The following is a 23,323-nucleotide window of genomic DNA, read 5'->3' on the forward strand; positions in this document are numbered from 1 at the left end:
GTCGCATCAGTCCGTGGTGTGCTTAGCCGGTGGGCCGCTGGGGCTCGGCTCTCCCCCGGGGGGTCTGGACCTCTCTAGGCTGGCGGCGGGAGGGAAGCGACAAGGAGCGAGCCAGGTCTCCTTCCTTTACACAGAGGTCCAACGGGAGGCCTGTGAACTTCGCTAGAGCTGGGACGGCTAGAACGGGATGCTGAGGGCGTCCATCTGTCCGATTCTCTTCTTTACCAATAAGGAAACTGAGGTCCAAGAGGGCCAGAGGTCAGAGAGGGACGAGATGCAGCAGGCCTGACTCCTTTGGGGGGGGGGGGGAGGGAAGGCCGGAGAACAGAGTCCCATGTCCCAGGTGAGAAGGCCTGGAGGACCGGAGGCCGACTGAAGCTAAGCAGATACACAAGGGGGAGAGGCCACATAGTCCTCCGTTTTATGGCCGCGGGGCTGGGGAGGTTCCTCCTTGCTCTGATAAGCTTCGGTGTCTTAGAGTATGAAAGGAAACCTGGACGTGGATTCGGTCATAGAACCCTCCTCCTTCCTATTAGCAGTGTGATGGAGCCGCACACCCCATCTGGATTGACTGAACTTTTTGCTGTTAAGGGCAGGTTCTGGTTGGGTTCCCATCCTCAAGAAGCAGCTATAAAACCATTCAGAATCATTTTTTTCAACCCCTTCCCTTCTGTCTCAGAATCAATACTGTGAGGGGCAGCTGGGTGTAGCCTCACACTTTCCAGCTGTGTGACCCTGGACAGGTCATTTCATCCCCATTACCTGCCCTGGCTGCTCTTCGGTCTTGGAACAATACACACTATTGTTTTTTCTTAAACCCTTCCCTTCCGTCCTAGAATCAACACTGTGTGCTGGTCTGAGGCCAGATCGGAACCCAGAACCTTCTCTGGGCCTGGCTCTCCATCCACTGAGCCACCAGGCTGCCCGCTGAATAGTTTTTTAAAAACCAGTGTCAGAGCAAGGAGAGCCCAGACTGGCACACCTGGGAGGGCCCTGGGAACAAGCGATATTAGAAAACTAGCTCCATGGAGGGCTTATTTTGAGGTCAGGGTTCCTTTTCTGGTCTGAGGAATTGTAACTTCTTGTTTTTCTAGTTTTTAGCTCAATGTCCAATTCACTGAGCTGCCCTTTTATTGACGGAAGCACTCAGAGATGAAGATTCTTCTCTAACCAAATATTGCTTTGGCTATGTCCCACAAATTCTGCTTTGTTGCCTCCTTAATGAAATTGTTCCTTTCCTTTTTAATTAAAAAAATAATAATCCAAATATCCCTGCCGCATCAGGGCTTTCCCCAGCACAGTTTCAACGGATCACAGGGCAGTCTGAGAAATTAAATGGGAATTGGGGGGAGTTTGGGCATGTGAAGGCCAGCAGCTGACACAGAAAAAGTTTAGGAACTCAAACACACAAAATATACACACACTCTTGCGTGATCACAACCTGTCTTAGCTTGTCTGTCCATAAATACACACAATCTCTTTTTTAAAGTTAAAATAAGTAAAAAGTTCATTTGCAACATGAATGGGAAATCCCAAAAGATTTACGCAGATTTTTCAGATCATGGGGGCTCCACGCACCTAATCCCCGTGACACAGAAAGGATCCCTGTCTCCTATTTGTCCCAAATACATGTAGAAACCATTTAAAAAAAAAAAACGAAAAACCCTGACCTTCTGTCTTAGAATCAATGCTGGTTATTGGTTCCAAGGCAGAAGAATGGTCCGGGCTAGGCAATGGGGGTCAAGTGACTTGCCCAGGGTCACACAGCTGGGAAGTGTCTGCGGTCAGATTGGAACCCAGGACCTCCTGTCTCTGAGTCTGTCCATCCACTGAGCTGCCCCCAAAACCATTTTTAACATTAGTGCTCTCACATTTTGAGTTCCAGATTCGCACTCTCTCCTCTGAGATGGTAAGCAATTTGGCACAGGTCATTCCCGTATTATTTGTGGAATACATATTTCCACACAGGTCATGTCATGGTGAAAAAAGCAAAGACAATGAAGTGGAAAGTGATCAGCTTCCCCTTGCCTTCAGACTCCGTCCTGAGCCCTTTGGCGCTGGCTCGGATCCCTGAATTGCTCACTAGCCATCATTTGCAGCTGATCATCGCAAGACAGCACTGTTACTGCACTGAGTCTCTCTGGTTCTGCTCAGGTCACTTGGCGTCAGTTCACCCACATCTCTGTGGGTTTTTCTGAACTCATCCTGTTCATCGTTTCTTCTAGCACAATAGTATCCCACTACAGTCATATGTCACAATCCCTCCAGTCATTCCCCAGTGGATGGGCATCCCTAACGTCCAATCCTCGGCCTCGGCAAGAAGAGTTGTGATCGATGTTGGGGTACAAATAGGCCCTCCTCTGGCCCTTTGACTTCTTTGAGATACAGGACTAGGGCTGGCTTTGCCAGATCAAGGGTGCGCAGCTTCATAGCCCTTTGGGCAGTGTTCCAAATTGCTTCCTAGCAGGCCTGGAGCTATCCACAACCAAGAAAAGGGTGTCTGTGCCTCAGCTTTCCCACATCTCCCCCAGCCTTGGTCGTTTTCCTTTAGGGCACGTTAGCCAACCTGCTAGGGGTGAGGTGGCAGCTCAGAGTTGTTTTCATTTGAGTGATTCTAATGGACAGTGATTTGGGGCGTTCTTAACTATGAATAGCTTCGATTTTGTCCTCTGAAAAGTGCCTGTTCACATCCTTGGACTATTTATCACTTGGGGATGACTTGTATTCTTCTAAATTGGAATCCTCATTGGAGCAATGAGGCCTTGGCCAGAGACACTTTCTGTGCTATTTTGTCCAGCTTTCTGTTTTCTTTCTAATCTTGGTTGCATTGGCTTTGTTTGTTCAAAACCTTTTTAATGTAACATAATCAAAGTATCCATTTTACATCCTGTAATGTTCTTCCCCTACCCATAGATCTGACAGGCAAACTATCCCACTCCCCTCATTTGTCCATGGTGTCACCCTTTCGGTACTCATTTTGACTGTATCTTGGTATACAGTGTCAGAGGTTAGTCTATCTATACTTCATTTCTCTCATGTTTTCCTGGCAAATTTCGTCAAATAACAAGTTCTTGACCCCAAAGCTGGGGTCTTTGGGTTCCTCAAACACTGGATTACTATTAATATCACTATTACTATGATTACTGCGTGTTGAACTAATCTATTCCACTGATGTACCATTTCCATACCTTGGGCGGTACTAGATTGTTCTGATGATTGCCACTTGGTGATCGGTATGACTAGGCCATTTTCCTTCATATTTCCCCCTCTATTCCCATCATTTTTTTTAAGCCCTCACCCTCCATCTTGGAATCAATACTGTGTATTGGTTCCAAAGCAGAAGAGCAGTCAGGGCTAGGCTATGGGGGTTAAGTGACTTGCTCAGGGTCACCCAGCTAAGAAGTGTCTGAGGCCAAATTTGAACCCTGGACTTCCCATCTCCAGGCCTGGCTCTCCATTCACTGAACCACCTCGCTCTTCCCTAGGACTGTTAATTTTTTTTTAACCCCTGACCTTCCATCTTAGAATCATTACTGTGTGTTGGCTCCAAGGCAGAAGAGTGGTCAGGGCTAGGCAATGGGGGTTAAGTGACTTGCCCTGGGTCACACAGCTGGGAAGTGTCTGAGGTCAAATTTGAACCCAGGACTTCCCCTCTCTAAACCTGAGATACCCAGTTGCCCTCTGCCATCATATTCTTGACCTTTTGTTCTTCCAGATGGGTTTTTTTCCCCTCATTTTGTGAACTACATTTTTGGTTGCTTGGTATGGCACTGAATAAGCAAGTTACTTAAGGCAGAATTGTCATTTTATTATATTGGCTCAGCCTATCCAGCAATTGTTTAGATCTGATCTTATTTGTATGAAGTGTTTCGTTGCTGTCTTTTGACAGGTAGGCCCTCGGGGATTTTACATTGTCTACAGATATTAAAGATGGAGTTTCTCTTCCTACCTCTTACTACTTACTGAGTTTGGTTGGTCATGTAGAGAAATGTTGATGATTTATGTGGCTTTATTTTATATCCCGCAACTCTGCCAAGGTTGCTAATCCAATTCGTTTTTTAGTTGATTCTCTAAGTATACGCCATATTATCTGCAAAGAGGACCCACTCATTCTTTAGGATCATCTAGTTTCCAGATAATTTAAGCTTCAAGAGCCTTTTATTGAAAGTGATTATTGCATTAGAGCCCCCCAAGCAGAGTTTAATATTTCTGCCTTTTGCTATATGTGGTCATTTTCTGTGAAGGTCACACGTGCACCTCGTATCACCCTGCCGCCTTCCTTTGACTCCTCCCTTCCTTTCCTGCTTTCCAGTTGGGGCAGGATGAATTTCTATACTATATCCCTCCCCAAACCAGTTCCCATGAGGTTTAAGCTCACCTTTTTTCTTCTCCATTGTATGTGCCTCTTTTATGAGATAGCTTTCCCTCTCCTTCCTCTCCTTCCCCCCTTTCCCCGGGTGCATCCCTCTTTCTCACCCTCCCATTCTTCTGAGATCATCTCAGTGTAACAGACTCACACCCATGCACTTTATACACCTTCCAACTGCCCTAACGAGGATAACGTTCTTGGGGTACTGCATCATTTTCCTTACACAGTAGATACAAGTTCTGGGTCTGCAATCAGAAGATTCCCTTCCTGATTTCACATCTGGCCTTGCACACTTATTAGCCAAGTGACCCTGAGCAAGCCGCCCAACCCTGTTTGCCTCACTTCCTCATCTGCAAAAGAAAATTGCAACCACGCTAGTATTTCTACCAAGAAAACTTCAAATGGGGTCACAAAGAGGCAAACGTGACCAAAAAAAAATCATCTTCCCATATCAGAATGTAAGCAGTTTCACTTTTGTCAAATCCTTTATGATTTCTCTAACATATACCATTTTATGCTTCTCTTGACTCCTATTTGAACATTAAATTTTCTATTTGGCTCTTTTCACCAAGAATTCTTGAAAAGCCTCTATTTCATCAAATACCTATTTTCCCCCTTAGTTTGCTAGAAAACCAATAAATGTGGTCGTAACCCTAGCTCCTCTGCCTTCTGGAAACTTATATTTTCCTTTTTTTCTTAAAGTTCTGTTTTTGTACAGTGTACCTGTGAAATCTTCTCTCATCCCAACTGGGGCTCCATGGCATTTGAATTTTTTCGAATGACTTTCAGTATCTTCTCCTTGACCTAGGAGCTCTAGAGTTTAGCTATAACATTCCTAGGGGTTTTCATTTTGGGATTTCTTTCAGGAGGTACCCAGTCTAGGCTATATCATTTAGATTTTTGAAATGTGATGTCTAGATTCTTTTTTTGATCATGATTGTCATGCCATTTTCCACTTTATTTTCTTCAGGAGCTTCTTTTTCGTATGTGATTGTGTTCTTTCATAATGACAGATGAGGAAATCGATATTGTATGAGTCCATATGAGATAGTACTATATAAAACTGCTTACCATCTCAGGAAGGGGTAAAAGGAGAGAGAATTTGGATCATAAGATGTCAGAAAACAAATGTTAAAAACTGTTTACATGTGTAATTGAAGGAGAAAATACATTATTGGAGAAAAAAATTCCATCTATTTTCCAGGTCAGTTGTTTTTTCTACATTTCACATTTTCTTCCTCCCCTACTCCCCAGTCTTTGACTTTTATTTCTTGATGTCTCATGTCATTAGTTTCTGCTTGGCCAATCCTAAATTTTAAGGAGTCATTTTCTTTAGTGAGATTTTGTATTTTTACTATTTGGCCAACTCTGATTTTAAAAAGCTATTTTCTTCAGTAATTTTTTGTGCCTCTTTTACCAAGCTTTTTGAAAAAATGTCTTGAATGGCTCTCATTTTATTTTCCTTTAAAAAACACTTTACTTTCTATCTTAGTAATAACTCTGGGAGAGAAGGGCAAGGACTAGGCCAATAGGGTTAAGTCACTGACCCAGGGTCACACAGCTAGGAAGTATCTGAGGCCAGATCTTCCCGACTCTAGGTCTGGCATTTTATCCACTAAGCCACCTAACTATTGTTCATGTCTCTCTTTAGTTCTTCATGAAAGTTTGTTGGGCTTGTGTTCAATCTTCATTTTTCTGAGTCTTTGCTACTAAATGTTTTCATGTGACCCCCCCCCCCCCCCAATGTATCATGACCTTTCCTGTCACTATGGTAGTTATTTAAAGTCAAATTCTTTTTTTTCCTGTTGTTTGCTCATTGGGAAGTGGGGGGGGGGACCACAGTTCTAGCAGTGGATTGAGCATCAGGTCTGGAGAAAGACTCGAGCTCAAATCCAGCCACAGAAATGACTAGTTATACAACTCTGGGTAAGTCACTTCCAACTCCGTTTGCCTCACGTTCCTCCTCTGAAAAATGAGTTGGAGAAGGAAATGGCAAACCCTGTCAGTATCTTTGCCAAGAAAAGCTCAAATGAGGGAAGACTTGGACTCAACTCAAAACTACCGAACATTTATTTCCGCTTCCTTCTCGACTTTCAAACTTTTTGTTAAGATTCGGGCTCTGCTTACTTGTCAGGGCGATGACTGGCCCGAGCTTGTCTGATGCCCTCCTGTGTTCACAGCTAGATCTGGGAACCTGTAGGTTTTTAATGATTCCAATGTGGTATGACCCTTTGGGAGGTCTTGTCACTGCCCTCCTGGCCTACTCTGTGATCCCTACCCAGCTTAAGGTCTTCACTCCCTCGTAAATGAGACTGCTCCGCTCTGCCCTGAAATTGAGTAATGGGGGAAAAGCACAGCCAACTAGCACCCAACCTGGCTGGGATCTGTCTCCTTCCCGTCCCGAGGTACCGGTGCCGCTGCCCTTCCCTCTCTCTGCTAGCTCTCGCCCCTAGTCCAAACACCTTTCTTCCTGCCTTCCTCAACTGTCCTGGGACGGAAAAATCACTGACTTCTGAGATCAAAGTTCTGCTTTGTGTTTTCTGTAGCTCTATGGTAGGGGAGATCTGGGGTGAGGCTGGGCAGTCGTGGCCTTTCATTCTGCCTCAGAACAGAGAATATTCGAGCTGAGAAAGCCTACGTAGCCATGGGTCCAGCTCCCTCAACAGGCTGCCCTCGAATCTTCCTCACACCACCAGCTGCCCCGAGAACCACACTGACCAACATCTTTCGGAGCGGAACCCCCAACAGACACCGCCTTCACCTACTCCCAAGCCTACTCTGCCAGGAAGTCGTACCAGCAACTGAACAAAGTGTCTTTTATTTGTAACGTACAAATAAAACCAATGCAAAAAGGCTTCCTTTTTCCCTTTGATTCCAGTGAGAAAAGAATTTGCTAAGGAAAAAATATATATATCAAGAGTTGGGGGTCTGTTCTCAAATCTTCCTCTAAAAAACAGAAGGGTTAAAAAGAAACACACGCACGCGCACACACACACGCACACGCACGTACACAGGCACACCAACAGAAGTGCGCCAGCATGGATGGGATGAATACAACTTAACAAGAAGACCTTTAACAAAAATACTTCACCGTGCCCCAGACAAAACAATGATACAATCCAAACAGTCGGCTACGTTTCTCAAAAACTAGACTCGGGAGAAGTTGAGGCAAGACACTGATGGGACACAGGGCCAAGGAGATCTCAAAACAGGAAAACTAAAGCAAGGAATGACTTGCTACTCCTTAGATTCTGCCCCTGCCAACTGAGAGACAGTCGATTCAAACAGAGATGGGGGCAATTCCACGGCACCCTCTGCAAAAGAGTTTGGTCATCAGGGGCTGGTTATTAAAGTCAGTAAAAAAAAAAGCGCCACAATGAACTCATTACTAGGAATTTTGTTGGGGATTCTTTTGGAATTCTGGGGGTATAAACAGTCAGAAATCCATGATCTGAGACCCAAAGTATTTTGGTTCGTGTCCCTGGAGAGAAGGGAAAGTCTTCTTAAAAGGTACTTCATTTGCTCCTAGTTTGAGGGAGCCCAAATCAGCCCCTTTCAATGCCCTAGAAAATCCACCCTGTGGCAGGAGCTTCCCTCAGAGACACTGAGGCTCGGGAGTGGGGATTCAATCCAGTGTAAAAGCTGCAAAGGCGTCTTTAAAAAACCCTGGCCCTTTCCAAGGGGAGCAGGGTGTGAGCTGGAGAGGGAAGTGGAAGGCCGGGGCCGGCCCCCAGCAGCTCACAGGCTGGTGTTCCGTAGCATGGCGTCCGTACTCCCATGCAGAGGTGAGAGGCGAGAAGGGCCTGGGGCTTGCAGGGGACAGTCTAAGAACAGGCAGGCTCGGCTGCCTCCTGAGTTGGGGCAATGCAGGTGTGAGGAGAATCTGAGGCCCGAGGACAGACCTTCTACAAGAACCTTCACAGAGGCTAAGACTTGAAAGATGCTCCCTACAGAGGGGCTTCAAAGGATTCGTGCTGGGGGCGGCCCCCACCCCAGGCAGGGGGCGAGAGGAACGCGGAGGACAGACAGGGGAGGGAGGTCAGCACCCAAGAAGCCGCTCCTCTTGGACGGAGACCCGACAAAGGCCCTCTCCCGCCTTCTCTCCTCCCCATTCCAGCACCCCAGGAGCCGGACAGGTCAGAGTGCATCCTTGAAGAAAATGGCCAGAGGCTAGGCACAGCTGCCCCTCTGCTCCACAGACCGCTGGTGGAGTGTGGACGGGGTCAGCAGCACCAGCACCTCCCTGAGGCAAAGGAGGGAGAGGTCAGGGATAGTGCAAGCAGGGCAGGGGAAGAGTCAGCACCAAAGTACAGAGGAAATGGCATTGAAGAGCAGACAGAACTAGGGGAAGCCCGGGGGCTCCCTGATGTCACGTCCCAGGAGCTGGGCAGCAACCCTTGGGGCCGGGAGAAGCACAGGATAAGCCGGAGTCACTGAGCTCCGTCACAGCCTCTAGACTGTCCCTACGTGGGGGGCTCCTTCCCAGCCCTCTGGCCACCGGACTTGATGGAGAGGAGGGAAGGCCTGCCAGAGGCAGCCCCGGACCCCAGGGCCGACTTTCACTGCACATTTGCAAACAGACTCCTGGAGGAGCTCAGCCCACTTTCTTGGCACCAGAGGCCCTCCCTGAGGAAGCTCCTCAGACCTAATGCCGCCGTGCTCTTAGCCAGGCTGTGGGTGTTCTCGCACCCCCAACTCTCCTTTCTCTCCTGTGGGGGAGCCCAGCGCTGTGCGGCTGCTCTTGCACAAGCTGGGGGTAGCGAGCTCTGGGGGCTTCAGCTACTTCCAAAGACGCCGCTTGGCACAAGCTTGTCTGCATCATAGGCTGGCAAAGGGCCCCAGCGGGTCACCTCGAGAAAGCGGACGGTTCTTCCCCAGCCCTGTTGCCCTGTACTGTTTGCCACTGCTCTGGGAAGAGGGGGTGGTGGTTCTTGGAGTCGTTCCCCAACCAATGGGAGCCTGGGTTTCTGGGGGTGCACAGTGGTAGCTCCCGAGCCGAGGAGGCCACGACCGGGAGGACCTGAGCGGTGAGAGGCAGCTGAGAATGTGTGGAGTGACGGGAGGCAGGGGAAGGGGCCAGCCTGGGGGGAGAGGTGGTTCTGGGGCCTGGGGCAGCCTCAATGGCAGCAGCCGCCACAGTGCCCACCTGAGTGGGCATGCTGGCTGTCCCCAAACTTCGTCCTCCGGCTCAGGATCTCATAGGAGCAGTCATCGCCACAGCAGCCAGACATGCTGGGAGAGCTGTCATCGATCTCAAACCTGAAAGGCAGGGTGCCTCCCATGAGCCACACACAGTCCTTCCTGGCTGGCCAAGAGCTCCGTACCCGGGGACTCGCTGGAGCCTCCCCAAAAGCCGGACAGGCATGTGCTAGGGGGAGCCTCCACTCACCCGGCCAGGATGAGCACCCTGGCACCTGGCTAAGAGTCCTGAGCACCAAAGAGAAGGGCTGAATGGAGGCGAAGCACTGCAGAGCCTGGAGGGAGCTCCGCAGGCCTGGATCGGGGTACTAGCTCCAGGGGGGACCCCTCATCCCCCCGCAGGGTGGCTTGAATAGCTAAAGTGATGGAGAAGTCCCTCGGTCCCTCCCGATCACAGGCTCTGACCATGGAAACGGGGGAGGAGTCCCCCACCTCAGAGCAGCCCACAGGGGCAGGCACAGGGAGGAGGGGAGGGCAGGAAAGCCGGCGTACCGCCTCCCTCCTCAAATCCAGGGCCCGAGACTTACTGCAAGGCTTCTCTGAAAAACTGATAGGCTCCATGGTTGTGTTTGAACACTGTTAACATGACTTTCTTCATCTGCGTGCTGAAGGCAAAGAGAAGAGGCCACGTTTTCTGGGGGTGTCCCGGGGGCCAGCCCACGGCCAAGGACGGGGACGTCCCCCCGAGCGGGGCCAGGGCTGTCTAGGGAGGTGTCCAAAGGAAACACTCCCACAAACAACCTCCCCAACCTTCCAGGCCCTAGAGATGGCCCTTACCTGTTGGCCACCAGCTGCAGGATCTGGATCAGGAACTTGCCCAGGCCTTTTCGCCGCACTTTGCTCTCCAACTGGACCTCATAACTGGAGGAAGAAGAGAGGAGGCCGGGGTGAGCTCGGGGCCCTTTCGGGGAGGAGGCAGGGCTAGCCAGATCTACGGACACAGGGAGAGGGGACGGGGCAGGGACGAAGGGAAGACGAGGGGGGAGAGAGATGAGAGAAGGGAGGGAGAGGGAGACCCACAGCCCGAGACAAGGAGCCCTACATGGCAGCCCTGGGGTTGGCCACAGAGCCCAGTGGAGGCCGCCCAGCGGCCCAGGAGGTAAGTCAGGAAGCCCGGAGTGTGAATACCGCTTCAGACACTTCCTTACAATGACCCTGGGCAGGAGCTTTAACTGCTTACGGAGAAAAACCAACCAACGGCAATAAGATGATGTGTCACCCCAAAAGCGCCATAGGAACGCCAGCTTCCACAAGGGGAGGGGAGGGGAGGGAGGGGAGCCTCCCCAGGGACCCACCCCCGGCCCGGGGCTCGTACCAGTACAAGACCTCGTCCCCACACTCCACATCGAACCGGAAATGGGAAAAGGCCACAGGCACGGCGCTCCCTTCCCAAGCAATGAGGTACCAGGCCCGGTCATCCGTCATCTCTTCCTTCTTTTCTCGGTCCTTCCAGCCCCACTCGCTCTGTTCATACCTAGAAAACGGAAGAGGATGAGGGTGTGCAGAGGGCCCGGGCAGAAGGACGGGCTGTGGGCGCCCTGCAGGGACACTTACAAGGTCTGCATGTTGCTTTTGGTGAGATCGAAAGCCCAGTCCACCGTCGCCTGCTCCAGCCCTGACACGCGCTTACACTCGATGGAGACGTTTAATCTGTGGGGAAAGCGACACGCCGTGAGACAGAGCCCACACTGAGGCCGCTCGTGTGCAGAAGCCCCAAAGCCCGCGGGGTTCTGGGTCTGCCTCCAAGCCTTGAGCTGGCTCAAATACCGGCGGCACAACTTCCCGGCGGAGGCCGGACCCCAAGGCCTGCTCCCCCTCTCCCCCTGGCCTTCCCAGGAAGGGGAGGCCCAACTCGAACGCTTACAAAGCACCTGCCTAACATTATGGCCACGACTCAGATCAGGAAACGGAGGCAGGTCACGCTTCGGGAAGCCGTAACCCTGGTAAGAGCAGGAGGTTCGGAATGCTGAAAGAGGTTTCACTGACAAAGTGGACCGCTGGAGTTGGGAGCAAAGGAGCCTGGGAGAGACCGCGGGAAGAGGAGGGGCTTTTGGACCCTTTCTGAGATCTCAGGGTGAGGAGAGGAGCCTTGCCTTGCTCGAGATCGTCCCAGAGCCAGCCCGAGATTGGCCCAGAGGACCAGCTGTGGAGCCTCCTGGCAAAAGGCACCTTGTTGCCCGACATCCTCGTTAATAGCAGAAGAGAGCCCGGTCCCGTCGGACCGAGGGCCACAGACTCAATGGCCTCCTCGTCCAAGACCTTCACCACCTGCCTTATTCCCGCCTGATTTCCTCAATAGCCCAATTTCGGCTAGTTAAGAACTTGGGAAGGGAAGGAGAATTCCTGAGGAAGCAGCTCGGCCTGAGGCCTCTCGCCCTCTACCCGACCCCCCGCCCTTTGATTCCTTGGATCGCTGAAGCCTGACTTCCAAATCGCAGTCAGATAGGAGGGAAAAACTGTTCTGGGGAACAGAGGCAGCAGGCACGGACGAGCTCCCTTCAGTACGCCCGCCCTGGGCCGTCGCCCGGGAACACCACCTCCCCGCGATGGCCGCAGCAGCTCACTTCTCCCCCACACTCACGAGGGCGTAAATGAGCCTCCCTTACTGCCCGGGAGAACAGCCATCACACCCTCCACACCGGCCTGAGCCCCATCTCCCTCCCCCCCCCCACCCCCCGTCCCAGGCCGGCCCCTCTTCTCTCCTCCCTCCCCTCCGGGGCCCGGAATCCCTGGGCTCCAGGCCTAGGATTGTCCCCCGAGTGTGGCGCATCACTGTTTGCTTCACGGCCTTCCCTCTCAGGATCACTTCTGTGGATTGGCTCTAAGGCAGGAGAGCAGCAAGGGCTGGGCGAAGGGGGCTCAGTGACTGCCGGCCCACTTCCACAAAGGCACCTGCAGGGACCCAGCAAGGGCAGGACCACGTTCTCGGGCCCTGCGGGTCTGGGCTCCTTCAGACCAACCACCTAGAAGCTGAAGGCTGGGCACTGGCTGGGCCTGCTTGTGCTCGGTGTGGGCCCTGGCTCTACAGTGGGAGCCCCTCCGAGGGGTCCCACACTGCTCAGCTTAGCCTGCCGCCCCCCGGCCCACCCAGCAGGCTCAAGCCCTTCCGTGGCTCCGAGGCCTTCTCCCGACAGAGAACCCGCGGCCGAGCCGGGGCCGAGGGTCTCCACGGGGGCTCCGGAGTAAACGAGACGAAGAGCTCGGCGAAGGCGATGGACGCCGAGCCCGGGAGAGTTCAGAAGGCCTTTAAAGCCCGGCGAGGCTGCCTTCCAGCGAATCCTCTGATTGGCACCTCACAGGAGCCCCCCGGGGGGAAGACAGACAGACAAAACACTTGGGACAGTCTCCTTGGTCCCGCCAGTTCCCACACGCTGCCAGAACTCGCCATCTTTTCCCATCTCTTCGCATTCTGGCTGCTCCGACCCCTACTAGTGTGGAGGGGAAGCCCCGGGTCATCCCGGACGGCTCCAGGCTGCTGCCAAGGCCTGTTTGTGCCCCCTCTGCAGCCTCTTCTCCCCGACCCGGGCCACGGCACTGGCAGCTGGGGGCTCTGCCCGCCTCAGGTCTTTCCCCTCCAGGCCAGCCTCTACTCAGTGGTCTGACTAAAGCCCAAATCTGGTCACGGCACGCCTGCCTCTAAGCTCCAGTAAACGCTGCCCCTCTCGCCTTTCCAGTCATCTTTTTAACAAAGTCTCACCTTCCATCTTAAAATCATTGCTGTGTGTTGGCTCCAAGGCAGAAGAGCAGCAAGGGCTAGGCCAGGGGGGTCAAGTGACTCGCCCAGGGTCACCCAGCTGGGACCTCCTGCCTCCAGGCCTCCTTTATTCACTGAACCCCGCAGCCGCCCCCTTTCTAGTCTTTATGCCTTACTGCCCCCCCCATGGATTCTTCAATCCAGGGACCCTGGCCTCACTGCTGCTCCCCCTCTATCTCTTCGCATTCTGGCTGTCCCTCAGGCCCAAAATGCTCTCCTTCCTTCCTCTACTCCATCTACAGAGCTCCCTTGCTTCAAGTCCTACGTAAAATCCCACCTCCGCCAGGAAGTCTTACTGTCGTCCCCCTCCCCAGATCGCTCCTGATTTAAGTCTGTCTACAGCTGTTTGCACCTCATATTGCACAGTCAATACTGTGTGTTGGCTCCAAGGCAGAAGAGCAGCAAGGGCTGGGCCATGGGGGTGAAGTGACTCGCCCAGGGTCACCCAGCTACAAGTATCAGGGGCTAAATTTGAACCCAGGACCTCGCATCTCGGGCCTGACTCTCCATCCACTGAGCTACCCAGCTGCCCCTGCTTAGTAACTTAGCTGGATGACTATGTCCCCAAACTGCCCTGAATCCATCATGGCTGTCTGGAGATGGCCAGCCGGGGCGAAGTCTCAAAGTTGAGTAGGGGGGGAGTGGATAGAGAGCCAGGCCTAGAGACAGGAGGTCCTGGGTTCAAATCTGGCCTCGGACCCTTCCCAGCTGGGTGACCCTGGGCAAGTCCCTTGACCCCATGGCCCAGCCCTTGCCACTCTTCTGCCTTGGAGCCACTACACAGTATGGATTCTAGGACAGAAGGTAAAGGTTGAAAACAAGCAGTGCCCAGAGCTCAAGGCCTGGCGACAGGAAAAGCCGAGTTCAGGTTTAGCTTTAGACCAGGGCAAGCCACATACGGTCTCTTCGCCTCACGTCTTCATTGTAAGACGGAGACAAGAAGGCCTCCCTCCCCCGAGGGCTGTGAAGGCAGAGCGGGTTAACGAGCGTGAAGCTTTGAGCGCAATGCCGGGCACTCCATCAGTGCTCGGCCCCTTCCCTTCGCCTCCCGTACACCCTGCTCCGGTGCTGCTCCCTCGCCCGGCATCCCAGGGGTCTCGGAAGCTCCTACAGCCCCTGCCCGTCCAACAGCCTCAACCCATTTCAGCGGGACGCCCCAGAACCCCTCCTCCCTAAGGAAAGCCCCCGGGGGCGTGTCGGAGGGGGCCTCTGCAGGGGGTGGCGGGCAGGCCTGGGGGGGCCTCAATGGGGCCACGAGCACAGGAGCGGGGCCCATCGGCAGCCCTGCCAGGAGCCTCCTGCCTCCAGCCTGGTCCCAGCGTGGCTCCCCAGAGCTGGAGTTTGTGCCACTTAGAATTGGGTCCGTCTGGCCCAGTCTGTCCCGAAGGTGTCGCGCTATGGGCAGGAGAGGAGCGCCCACGAGGAGCTGCCAGGCTCGGGGCTCCTCCAGGAGGGGACCTTCCTGGGGGCCTCAGTGGCCCATGTGGACAGGCCCGGGAGAGGCTGCCTTTGGGCGCCGGGCCAGGAGCCCGCCTGGGCCCGCTGCTGCCCCAGCTCCTGGGTACCGCGTGGGGAGAGGAGGCCCTCGGCTCCGGGGTGCCAGCCTCAAGTCAGCAGGGACTCCGGCTCACTCGCCGAGGCCGCAGGCAAGGCCTCCCGGGCCGAGCTTCCTCCCGAGGAAGCAGGCAAGGAGGCAGCGCCCGAAGGCCCGAGGACTCACCCGTTGCGGTCGTATTTCTTGAACACTGGGAAGGCCTCCAAGGGGTCCTCGAGCTAGAGAGAAAAGAGGGGTGGCCGCATGAGTGACACTGGCAGTGCCGCTGGCTCGGCCGCCTTCCTCCTCTGCCCTGCACAGACGTCCCAGCAGACACTGCGGGTCCGGCCTTGTACAGGCCCAGCCCTCCCCCTCGGCCAAAGCCGAGGAGCACCCGACGACAGAGGGAGCTCGGAGGCTCCTGACTGCAGCCAAGGCCGGGGCTGGGCACCATCTTCCACGGCCCCGTCGCCCACCAGGACATTTTACCGGCCAGTCCCACGAGGCTGAGGGAGAGGGGCTGGCGTGAGCCGGGCCAGGGAGGCCAGGCCGCCAGGCCGCTCCTGGTCTCCCCTCCACACGGGTGCTCAAGCGGCTGCGCACACCTGGCACGCTCTCCCCTCTGACCTCAGCAGTGCCAGCTGGGAAACTCAGCGTAGCGGGGACCCCGCCTTTGTGCCACTTTCCGGTGCCCCACACAGCCAGCGCTTCTACCTCTGTTCTTATGAGGCCAGCCTAGGAAGGGCAGAGGAACTCCCGCAGCTCCTGGGCTTCCCGGGCAACCCTGGCACGGCCAGCGCCGGGCGCCCGGAGCTCCAGCCAACAGGCCGGCCCCTTTGCGGCTTCGAGCTGCCAGCACCGTGCCGTGCAATGACTAAGAGCCCCGACCGACCCCGTTCCGCAGCTTGCCCTCAACGCTCAGGCTCCGGGCAGCTTCCACGAGCAGGGCACACCATCGTCCCAGGCTCACCTTGTTGGCGGCCTCCACTTTGGCACAGACAGCGTCCATGGCGGCCCGCTCCTCCAGCCTCTTCTGTTTCTTCTCTTTAGCCTTACTTGACTTTCTCTGCAAAGACAAGGGAAGAAAGTTCTGCAACGGGTCCTGTCCAAATTCTGCCGGAAGCCCAAGGGGCCTCCTCAGAGGCTCATACCCTTACGAGCTCCCAGAGACCCGGACATCATCCATCCTCCTTACAGAGCCGGAAACCAGGGCCAGAGAGAGCCCGGCACCCCTGCCAGGGAGCTCAGGGAGAAAATCACTCGGGCTTCAGATCCCAACTAAAGGGGGCATCACCCCAGCCCGTTCCACACGTGACACCAGATACCTAGGCCCGAGAGGCGTGGGGAAGTCTCTGAGGCCCCGGAGGTCGACTGTTTACATCGAGCCCTGGATTCAAGGTGAGAAGACAAGAACTCAGAGAAACGAGGCGACTTGCCCAAAGTAAGCTTACCAGTGGAAGAGAGATATACTCTTTCACCCTGGATGTCAAGAGTATTTTATAAGGGCAGCTGGGTAGCTCAGTGGATTGAGTCAGGCCTAAAGAAGGGAAGCCTTGATTTCAAATCTGGTCTCAGACACTTCCTAGCTGTGTGACTCTGGACAAGTCACTTCACCCTCACTGCCCTCGCTGCTCTTCTGCCTTGGAACCCATACACAGTATTGATTCTAAGATGGAAGGTGAGGGTTTTTAAAAAAAAAGAAAAAGTGGGGCAGCTGGGTGGCTCAGTGGGTTGAGGGTCAGGCCTAGAGACAGGAGGTCCTGGGTTCCAATCTGACCTCAGACACTCCCTAGCTGTGTGACCCTGGGCAAGTCACTTGACCCCCATTGCCTAGCCCTTACCACTCTTCTGCCTTGGAACCAATACTCAGTATTGACTCCAAGACAGAAGGTCAGGGTTTTAAAAAGAGTATTTTACAGTCAATCTTCAACATTCAAGTGTTTAACTTTCATGGTTTCAAACATTCTGAGATTTCACTAATAACCTCATTTTCACTTTTGTATGGGCAACCACGAGTATTTGTAGCCAAGCACAGTGGAGAAAAAAAAAAGAGTGGCAAAACTCGCAGGACTGTGGATAGGCTGCCAAGCGCTTCCCTGTCTTATTCAGCTTAATGCTGTAAAGAGCTCCTGGGCTCTTTGTTGCAGATTTTCATTGTTTGCCTTTAAAACTCAAGTTTCTGTCATAATTATGCCCCCAGAATGCAGTGCAAGGCCTCTGGGCTCTAAAAACTAAGTGAGCAAAATGAGTGATGTGGCTTCAGGAGAAAATAAAGGGGTCAGAGAAGCTTCAAACAGGAGCGTCCACTCCTGCGGGTGGCTGGAGAGCAGTGGGAACGGACTGATGATTTGTTCTATCTACAAAAGGGGAGAACGTGCTAGTGAGAAAAAGTGTTTTGCATGTTACCAATTTTATTTTGTGCATTGTTTTATGAGTTATTATTGTGCTAGGAAAAGTGCACATCATCAGAATTAATGTTTTGTTATAAAGAACCGTATGCAGAAAAGTATGTTTTCAGCAATCTCTAGCAAGATTATAGCTTTTGGTGGTCCTGGAAATTGAACCCCCCTATTTCTCATAGGCTCAATGTGTCAACATTTGCCTTCCTTTCTTGTTCTTTCTTCCCCCCCCCTCCCCAAAACTCTTACCTCCTGGCTTAGGATGAAGACTAAATATTGGTTCTAAGGCAGAAGAGCAGTAAGAGCTAGGCAATGGGGGTTAAGTGACTTGCCCAGGGTCACCAGCGAGTGTAAGATTTAAAATTGGGTTTGACTCAACATGAGAGTTAAAAAATATAAGATTGCAGTCACCGTTTATAAAATATTAACCCTTAAGTCAAAAAAATCTGTTAGTAGCTCTTAATAATTTAATATAATATAAATACAGCAAAAGAGGGAAGCAGAAAATATTTCCTAGCTAAATACTCTATAACTGCGGATTCAAAGAAATTCAGTTCAACTTCGACAAAAGCTCCCTCAGGTCCTAATCTCCAGGTGGAAGTTTGATGACCTCTTTCTTCAATATGGGCCTCACCAGTGTAAGCCTCTTCCTTCAGCTCTAGTCATCCACCCAGAAAGCCTCCAGTGCAGAATCATGCTGAATCCTCCTTACCCAGAAGTGTCCTCGAGGAAGAGCCAAGGAAGGAGTCTTTTTTTGGATTTTGCCTTTTATAATATTTTTTTCTAGGACACTTCCTGTCTCTCTCCCACTTCATGAGAACCAATCACAGCCTCTCAAATTGCCTAGCACTGCCTAAGGGGCAGTGTCTGTGGGACCTACCTCCGGTCCTCTGAGGGTATGAACTCATCCAAAGGATTCACAAGTTCCTGACTGATTGAGTTAAAAGGGTGGGGCACTCCTAAGTATTTGATTAAGTTGAGATAAAGAAATTCCCTTTCACATTAGGAAGTGTCTGTAACCGGATGGGAACCCAGGACCTCCTATCTCTAGGTCTGGCTTTCAATCCACTGAGCCATCCAGTTGCCCCTACTCACATCATTTTCTAGGAAAATTAGCCTTGAGAAAGTTGAGGACTGACTATATGATCAAAATTAACCCATTGACCTCTTGGAAGAATTTCAATGATCTTAAGGATAAAATTTTTCCTCTTGTTCCAGAAAGCTTGCCTCAGGGGAGCCACCTGATTTCTCTGGACCTTCATTTTTTCATCTGTAATCTAAAGCCTGGTCTAGATCCATGCAGGTGAAGACGCGGCACGAATGCCCTGGTGGCACAGGGGGAGCTGCTCCATTTCCCTCTTCTCAGCACTGAAAGACATTTTTCACATGTCTGCCCCTCTGCCCAGCAGCCCAATGTGAGTACTTCCTCCTTCCACTCTCTGGGGTAATGCAGAGGGCTCATGGATAGCTTGAAGGTAGTTTGGGCACACGATCTCTAAAAGGTTCACCAATGCTGGTCTAGATGATCATCTTTTGGAGCCTCAGAGATGTCCCCAAGCTTCCAGCGCCTGAGTATCTGGTGTCATGTGTATGGAATGGGCATGCCTTTTGTAGTCTGGGGTGATGGATCCCCTTTAGTTGGGATCTGAAACCTGAGTCGGGCTTTTCTCACTGAGCTCCCTAGACAAAGCTCTTAGCCCTCTCTAGCCCTGGTTTCCATTTGTACAGACAGGGATTCACCCAAATCCCATAACAATGTCTAAATCTCCCCCCTCATAGCACTCCATGAGACAGTCAGGCAGTACAAATATTACTGTGCCCATTTTACAAATGAGAAAACTCAGGCACAGCTGCTCAAAGAGGTCCAGCTCTGCATTCTACTACACTCTGGAGAATCCCAGCCATGAGGCCTTCCATCACTTCTCAGGAACCCAACTCAGTTGCTCAGTTGCTCTCCAGTGCCCACTGGCACTCCCTGCCTGGGCACAGCTCAGTCAATTCTAAGCACCAACACTGTCACAGTTTAGGTCTCGGTTCCTATTGTCTGGATCTCTGAACCTGGGAGCTACCTCAAATCCTCTCTGGAAGCAGGTAGGCAAATAGGGAAACAGCCCCGCCCTGCCTGCCGATTTCTCAGGACCATGTAATATAACAAAAATTTCCAGGGGCAGCTGGGGCCGGGATGGGGGGGGGGCACGAACCCCACTGCTCTTGCCTTCCAGGAGCTGACAATCTATGAGCCGCACCAACAGCTGTTAAAAGACCTGCCTAGTATTTGGGGGAACTGAGGTCTGGTCTGGAGGTTGGTCATTCAGGAGGGAATGCTGCCACCTATTCCGAGGGCTGTGACCCAGGTAGAATCATCTGCAGTTTTTATAAGGAAAAAAGGAAACAAGCATCTACTACTCTGTGCCAGACACTGGGACAGGCACTTTTACAAATATTGTCTCACTTAATCTTCACAAGAATCCAGAAGGCAGGTGCTATGATTATCTTCATTCTACAGAGATTAAGTGACTTATCCAGGGTCACACAGCCTGTGAGTATCTGAGGCCAGATTTGAAGCTGGGTCTTCCCAAGTTCAGGCTCAGGGCTCTATCTACTATGCCACTTATTGCTGCCTTGGCACGCTACAAACTCCTGGGGCCTCTGGGCACCTACTGACCAAAAACTACTGTGTGCAATGCAAAACGTAGTGGGTCTCAAGGCTGAGGTCTCACCACCCCAAACAAGTCACTGGCCTTCTCTGGATCTCAGTCTCTTCTTCTATCAAAGAAGGGAGTTAAGACTAGATGGTACCCAAGGTCCTCTCCCTCCTTGCCAAGTCTATGGTTCTTCCCATTCCAGAACCCCCTCTAAAGGCAGCCAGCTTAGAGAATCCCTCTCAACTGGGAGCGAGCAGGGATCAGCTGACCCCTGGGCTGGGCAACACCAAGCTTTTACTAGACGAATCTGCTTCAGGTGTGATTGGACCCCAGGTAGGCCTGGCGGAGGGTCATGGGGGGAATCTCTACTCGAGAGAGCTGTGGGAATCACAGGGAAGGGAAACGGAGAGGCCGAAGGAGAAAGGAAAACTTGGCTCTGGGTGCCAGGCCTTCCCTCCCGGGCTCGGGACTGAGACAGACGCAGGCAAGGGGGGAGAGGAGAGCCGCGTGGGCCTGGGAACAGAGCATCTTACTTTGACTTGGATAGAATACATCGCCAGCAAGACACCCACAGGGCAGAGACTGCGGAGGACCCTCTAGGGCCCCTGGGGTGGGTGGAGGGGGGCTGGCTCAGAATGCTGGCCTCTCCTTGTCCACTCGCACAGAGTAAGGGCATCTGGCATCCCCGGGAGCCTTGGGGGGGGGAGATTTATGGGCTCACTCCCAGGGGCGCCTCCAGCCACCCTCTGTGGCCCCTCGATAGCTAACAGTCCCTTTCAGGCACCAGCACCTGGATGAACGGGCCCTGGGAGGGGGAGTTAATGGACTCTAACGGCTTCAGCTGCCTGGGCGAAAGACCAGCAGAGCATCCCCTGGAGCTTGCCGGGCCTGGAGAAGGGATGTGCTGGGGGTTCCAATGGACTTGACGCTGCCATCTTCACCCAGGAGGTGTCAGGGGCAGGGTGGGGAGAAACAGAGAGTCCCAGCACTCAGCCCACCGAGGGCCCTCACCAAGCGGCTTAAGGCTTCTCAGAAAAGAATCTCCCATGGAGGAGTCAACTACCAAAGGCCTGAGGGCCGGCAGCTGGCATCCTCTCTGGGCATCGGTGCCCACACCAAGGAAGGGAATCATTCTGGGGAGCCCCCATTCTAGCAAGGGAGACAACACCCAAAGAAGGTGACACCCACGAGACACATGGCAAGTATCCGAAGGGAATCTGAGGGGGGAAAATGGGAGGCGCCAGGAAAGGCCTCCTATGGGACCCCAGGACAAAGCGGCAAGGAAGTAGAGCATTCCAGACCTGGTAGACAGCCAGGACAAAGGCTTGGAAGCAGGAGACGGGTGCTGTGTGCAGCTGGGCCACAGAGTGTGGAGGGGAAGCAGCTATTGTGGCAGGGAAGGGTCTGACACCCTATGGGATGGGCTGGGTGACCAGGAGGAAGATGGTGATGCAGCAGGGAGGAGAATCTGTCCTGCACATCTCCTGAGACAGACATCCGAGAGGCAGTCAGGGCACGGTGCTGGGGCTCAGGGCTGGACAGAGGCCCCTGAGGACCATTTGCTGAGAGAATAATTGAGAGGGTCCGGGTGAGATGCCCAAGGAAGGAGAAGAGCCCCCGCCCAGCCCTGTGGGATGCCCAAGGCGAGTGGGTGAGGGTGCCCAGTACAAATTCCAAGGAAGCCAAGTTTCTCTCACTGTTCCAATGCCGACTCGGACACTTACTGACTGTGTCTGTGGGGGAGTTACTTCAGACTCAGTTTTCTCAACTGTAAAAGGGGATGCTAGTTCCCGGACACAGGATGGTTTTGAGCACAGTCCTCAATGCTGAAGGCCCCCTCCAGCCTCAGGACCAGAGCCCACCCCCACCCTTTCCAAGCCCGAAGAAACAGTGCCAACAGCACGGTCCGGTGAGTCTGAGCCTCTCTGACCACCATCCTCCAAAGTGGGGCCTACGGTCACGGCCATGTCACCTAACAGGGCAGTGAAGATTCCACTTCAGAAAGGGAACCCCAAAGAGAATTGTGGGTGGTCCTGAAGGGTTGGGGGCAGAGGCGAGGGTGGCCTGTCATGGGCCCCAACAGAAGGAAGTTTCGTCCCTTCCATGAAAGGAAACCCCCAGGCTCAGAGGCTCCCAGGGGGCAGCAATCCAGGACACTGCCAGGTCCCAGCCCACTTGGGGGGACCTGAGGGAGGCAGTGCTCAAAAGTCTGGGCTCACTAGAACTGGAGAAACTGAGGGTAGAGGCAGCTGACCTTCCTCAGGCCTGAAGACTCCCACAAGAACTGAAAGGAACCTGGGGCCCAGGAAGTGGCCTTGGTTTGAAGGGGCCTGATGGATCTGGGGGTCCCTGAATGGCATCAGGTCCAAGGGGAGGTTGTGCCCCCATTTCAGAAAGGGGGAGATTGAGGCCAGAAATGAGGGGACCAGGTTGGTACCCTGTGACCTGCCCCTGGCAGGGCCACAGTTTCCCTCCCTGTACAAGAGGCAAAAGGGTGCCACCGATCCCCCTAGCTTTAGAGATTGGGAAACTGAGGCATGGAGTGGGGATAGGAGGGAGTTTGTCCAAGATCCACTGTGGGAGGGACAAAGAAGAACTCGAACACCTCCCGCTCCCTGTCGGTCACAAGGATGCCCCAAAGGAGCCTCTGGCCTCTTTACAAAGGGGAAAACTGAGGCCCCGGGAGGATCAGTGACTCGCCCAAGGTCACGTCGCGAGTATCCGTGGGCGGGCTCGGACCCCGGGGTTGCAGGCGCACATGAGAAGGGGAGAGGGGAGGAAACAAGACAAGGAGCTCACAGCGGGGGCGCCCCAGGGGATGCCGGGAAGGGGGGGGGAGAAGCAGGGGTCACGTGGGGCCGAAGGGGTCGGGGGTCATGGGAACAATGGGGGAGGGGGGTCGGGGGGGGGTCGGCCCGGACTCACTCACCCCCATGGTAGCGGCGGTGGCGGCGGCCCCGGCTCCGGCTCCAGCTCCTCCTTCACACACCCGCCGGCGGAAAGGAGGCGGCGGCAGCGGCGGCAGCGGCGGGGGCACCAAGCAGCGGCGGGGACCACAGCGCGCATGCGCCGCACTGGCCCCCTCCCCGCGCGCTGTCCCCAGGCCGCGCCGGCGCACAACGGCCACGGGAGGCCGAGCGCCGATGAGATTCAGAGGAGCGAGCGGAGGAGGTGGCGCGCGCTCCTTAACGTCACGCGCAAGTCCCTCCTCCAGTCCCTCCTGCCCGCCTGCGTCTATTGCCATGGCAACCACAGCTTCTGTCCCAACCCCGAAGCCTAACCTCCGCAGCCCCTGGTCCGCAAGCCTCAGCTTTCCCGTAGGTGAAATGGGGCTGTTCTCCTCACTCCGGATCCCTCCCCAAAACCTGAGTCCGACCATGTCTCTCCCTTTCACGAGAGTCATCCGTGGCTCCCTATGACCCT

At 53.6% G+C, this 23,323-nt stretch overlaps 1 protein-coding gene across 1 annotated transcript; it reads right to left on the reverse strand.

The window, feature by feature from the left end:
- Window positions 1-7,171: 7,171 nt before the first annotated feature.
- On the reverse strand, window positions 7,172-23,016 carry NAA40 (N-alpha-acetyltransferase 40, NatD catalytic subunit). The gene is made up of 8 exons (XM_001368874.5): window positions 22,830-23,016; window positions 15,827-15,922; window positions 15,043-15,095; window positions 11,123-11,218; window positions 10,884-11,042; window positions 10,346-10,429; window positions 10,096-10,173; window positions 7,172-9,628 (listed from the first exon to the last, which is right to left on the reverse strand). Exons 1-8 carry the CDS (start codon window positions 22,833-22,835, stop codon window positions 9,487-9,489), a joined length of 714 nt encoding a protein of 237 aa, XP_001368911.5. The 5' UTR covers window positions 22,836-23,016; the 3' UTR covers window positions 7,172-9,486.
- Between the last annotated feature and the right edge of the window lie 307 nt (window positions 23,017-23,323).

This window comes from Monodelphis domestica, chromosome 6, assembly GCF_027887165.1.
Source record: "Monodelphis domestica isolate mMonDom1 chromosome 6, mMonDom1.pri, whole genome shotgun sequence".
Lineage (NCBI taxonomy): Eukaryota > Metazoa > Chordata > Mammalia > Didelphimorphia > Didelphidae > Monodelphis > Monodelphis domestica.

What these genes read in the sequence shown, in the direction of transcription:
- NAA40 (XM_001368874.5), bottom strand. An exon ending in GGGGACGAGGTCTTGTACTG is followed by an intron (nt 10,430 to 10,883) that starts GTACGAGCCCCG and finishes TTCTTCCTCCAG; the next exon opens with TTATGAGGTCCAGTTGGAGA. An exon ending in CTGCAGCTGGTGGCCAACAG is followed by an intron (nt 10,174 to 10,345) that starts GTAAGGGCCATC and finishes CTTTGCCTTCAG; the next exon opens with CACGCAGATGAAGAAAGTCA.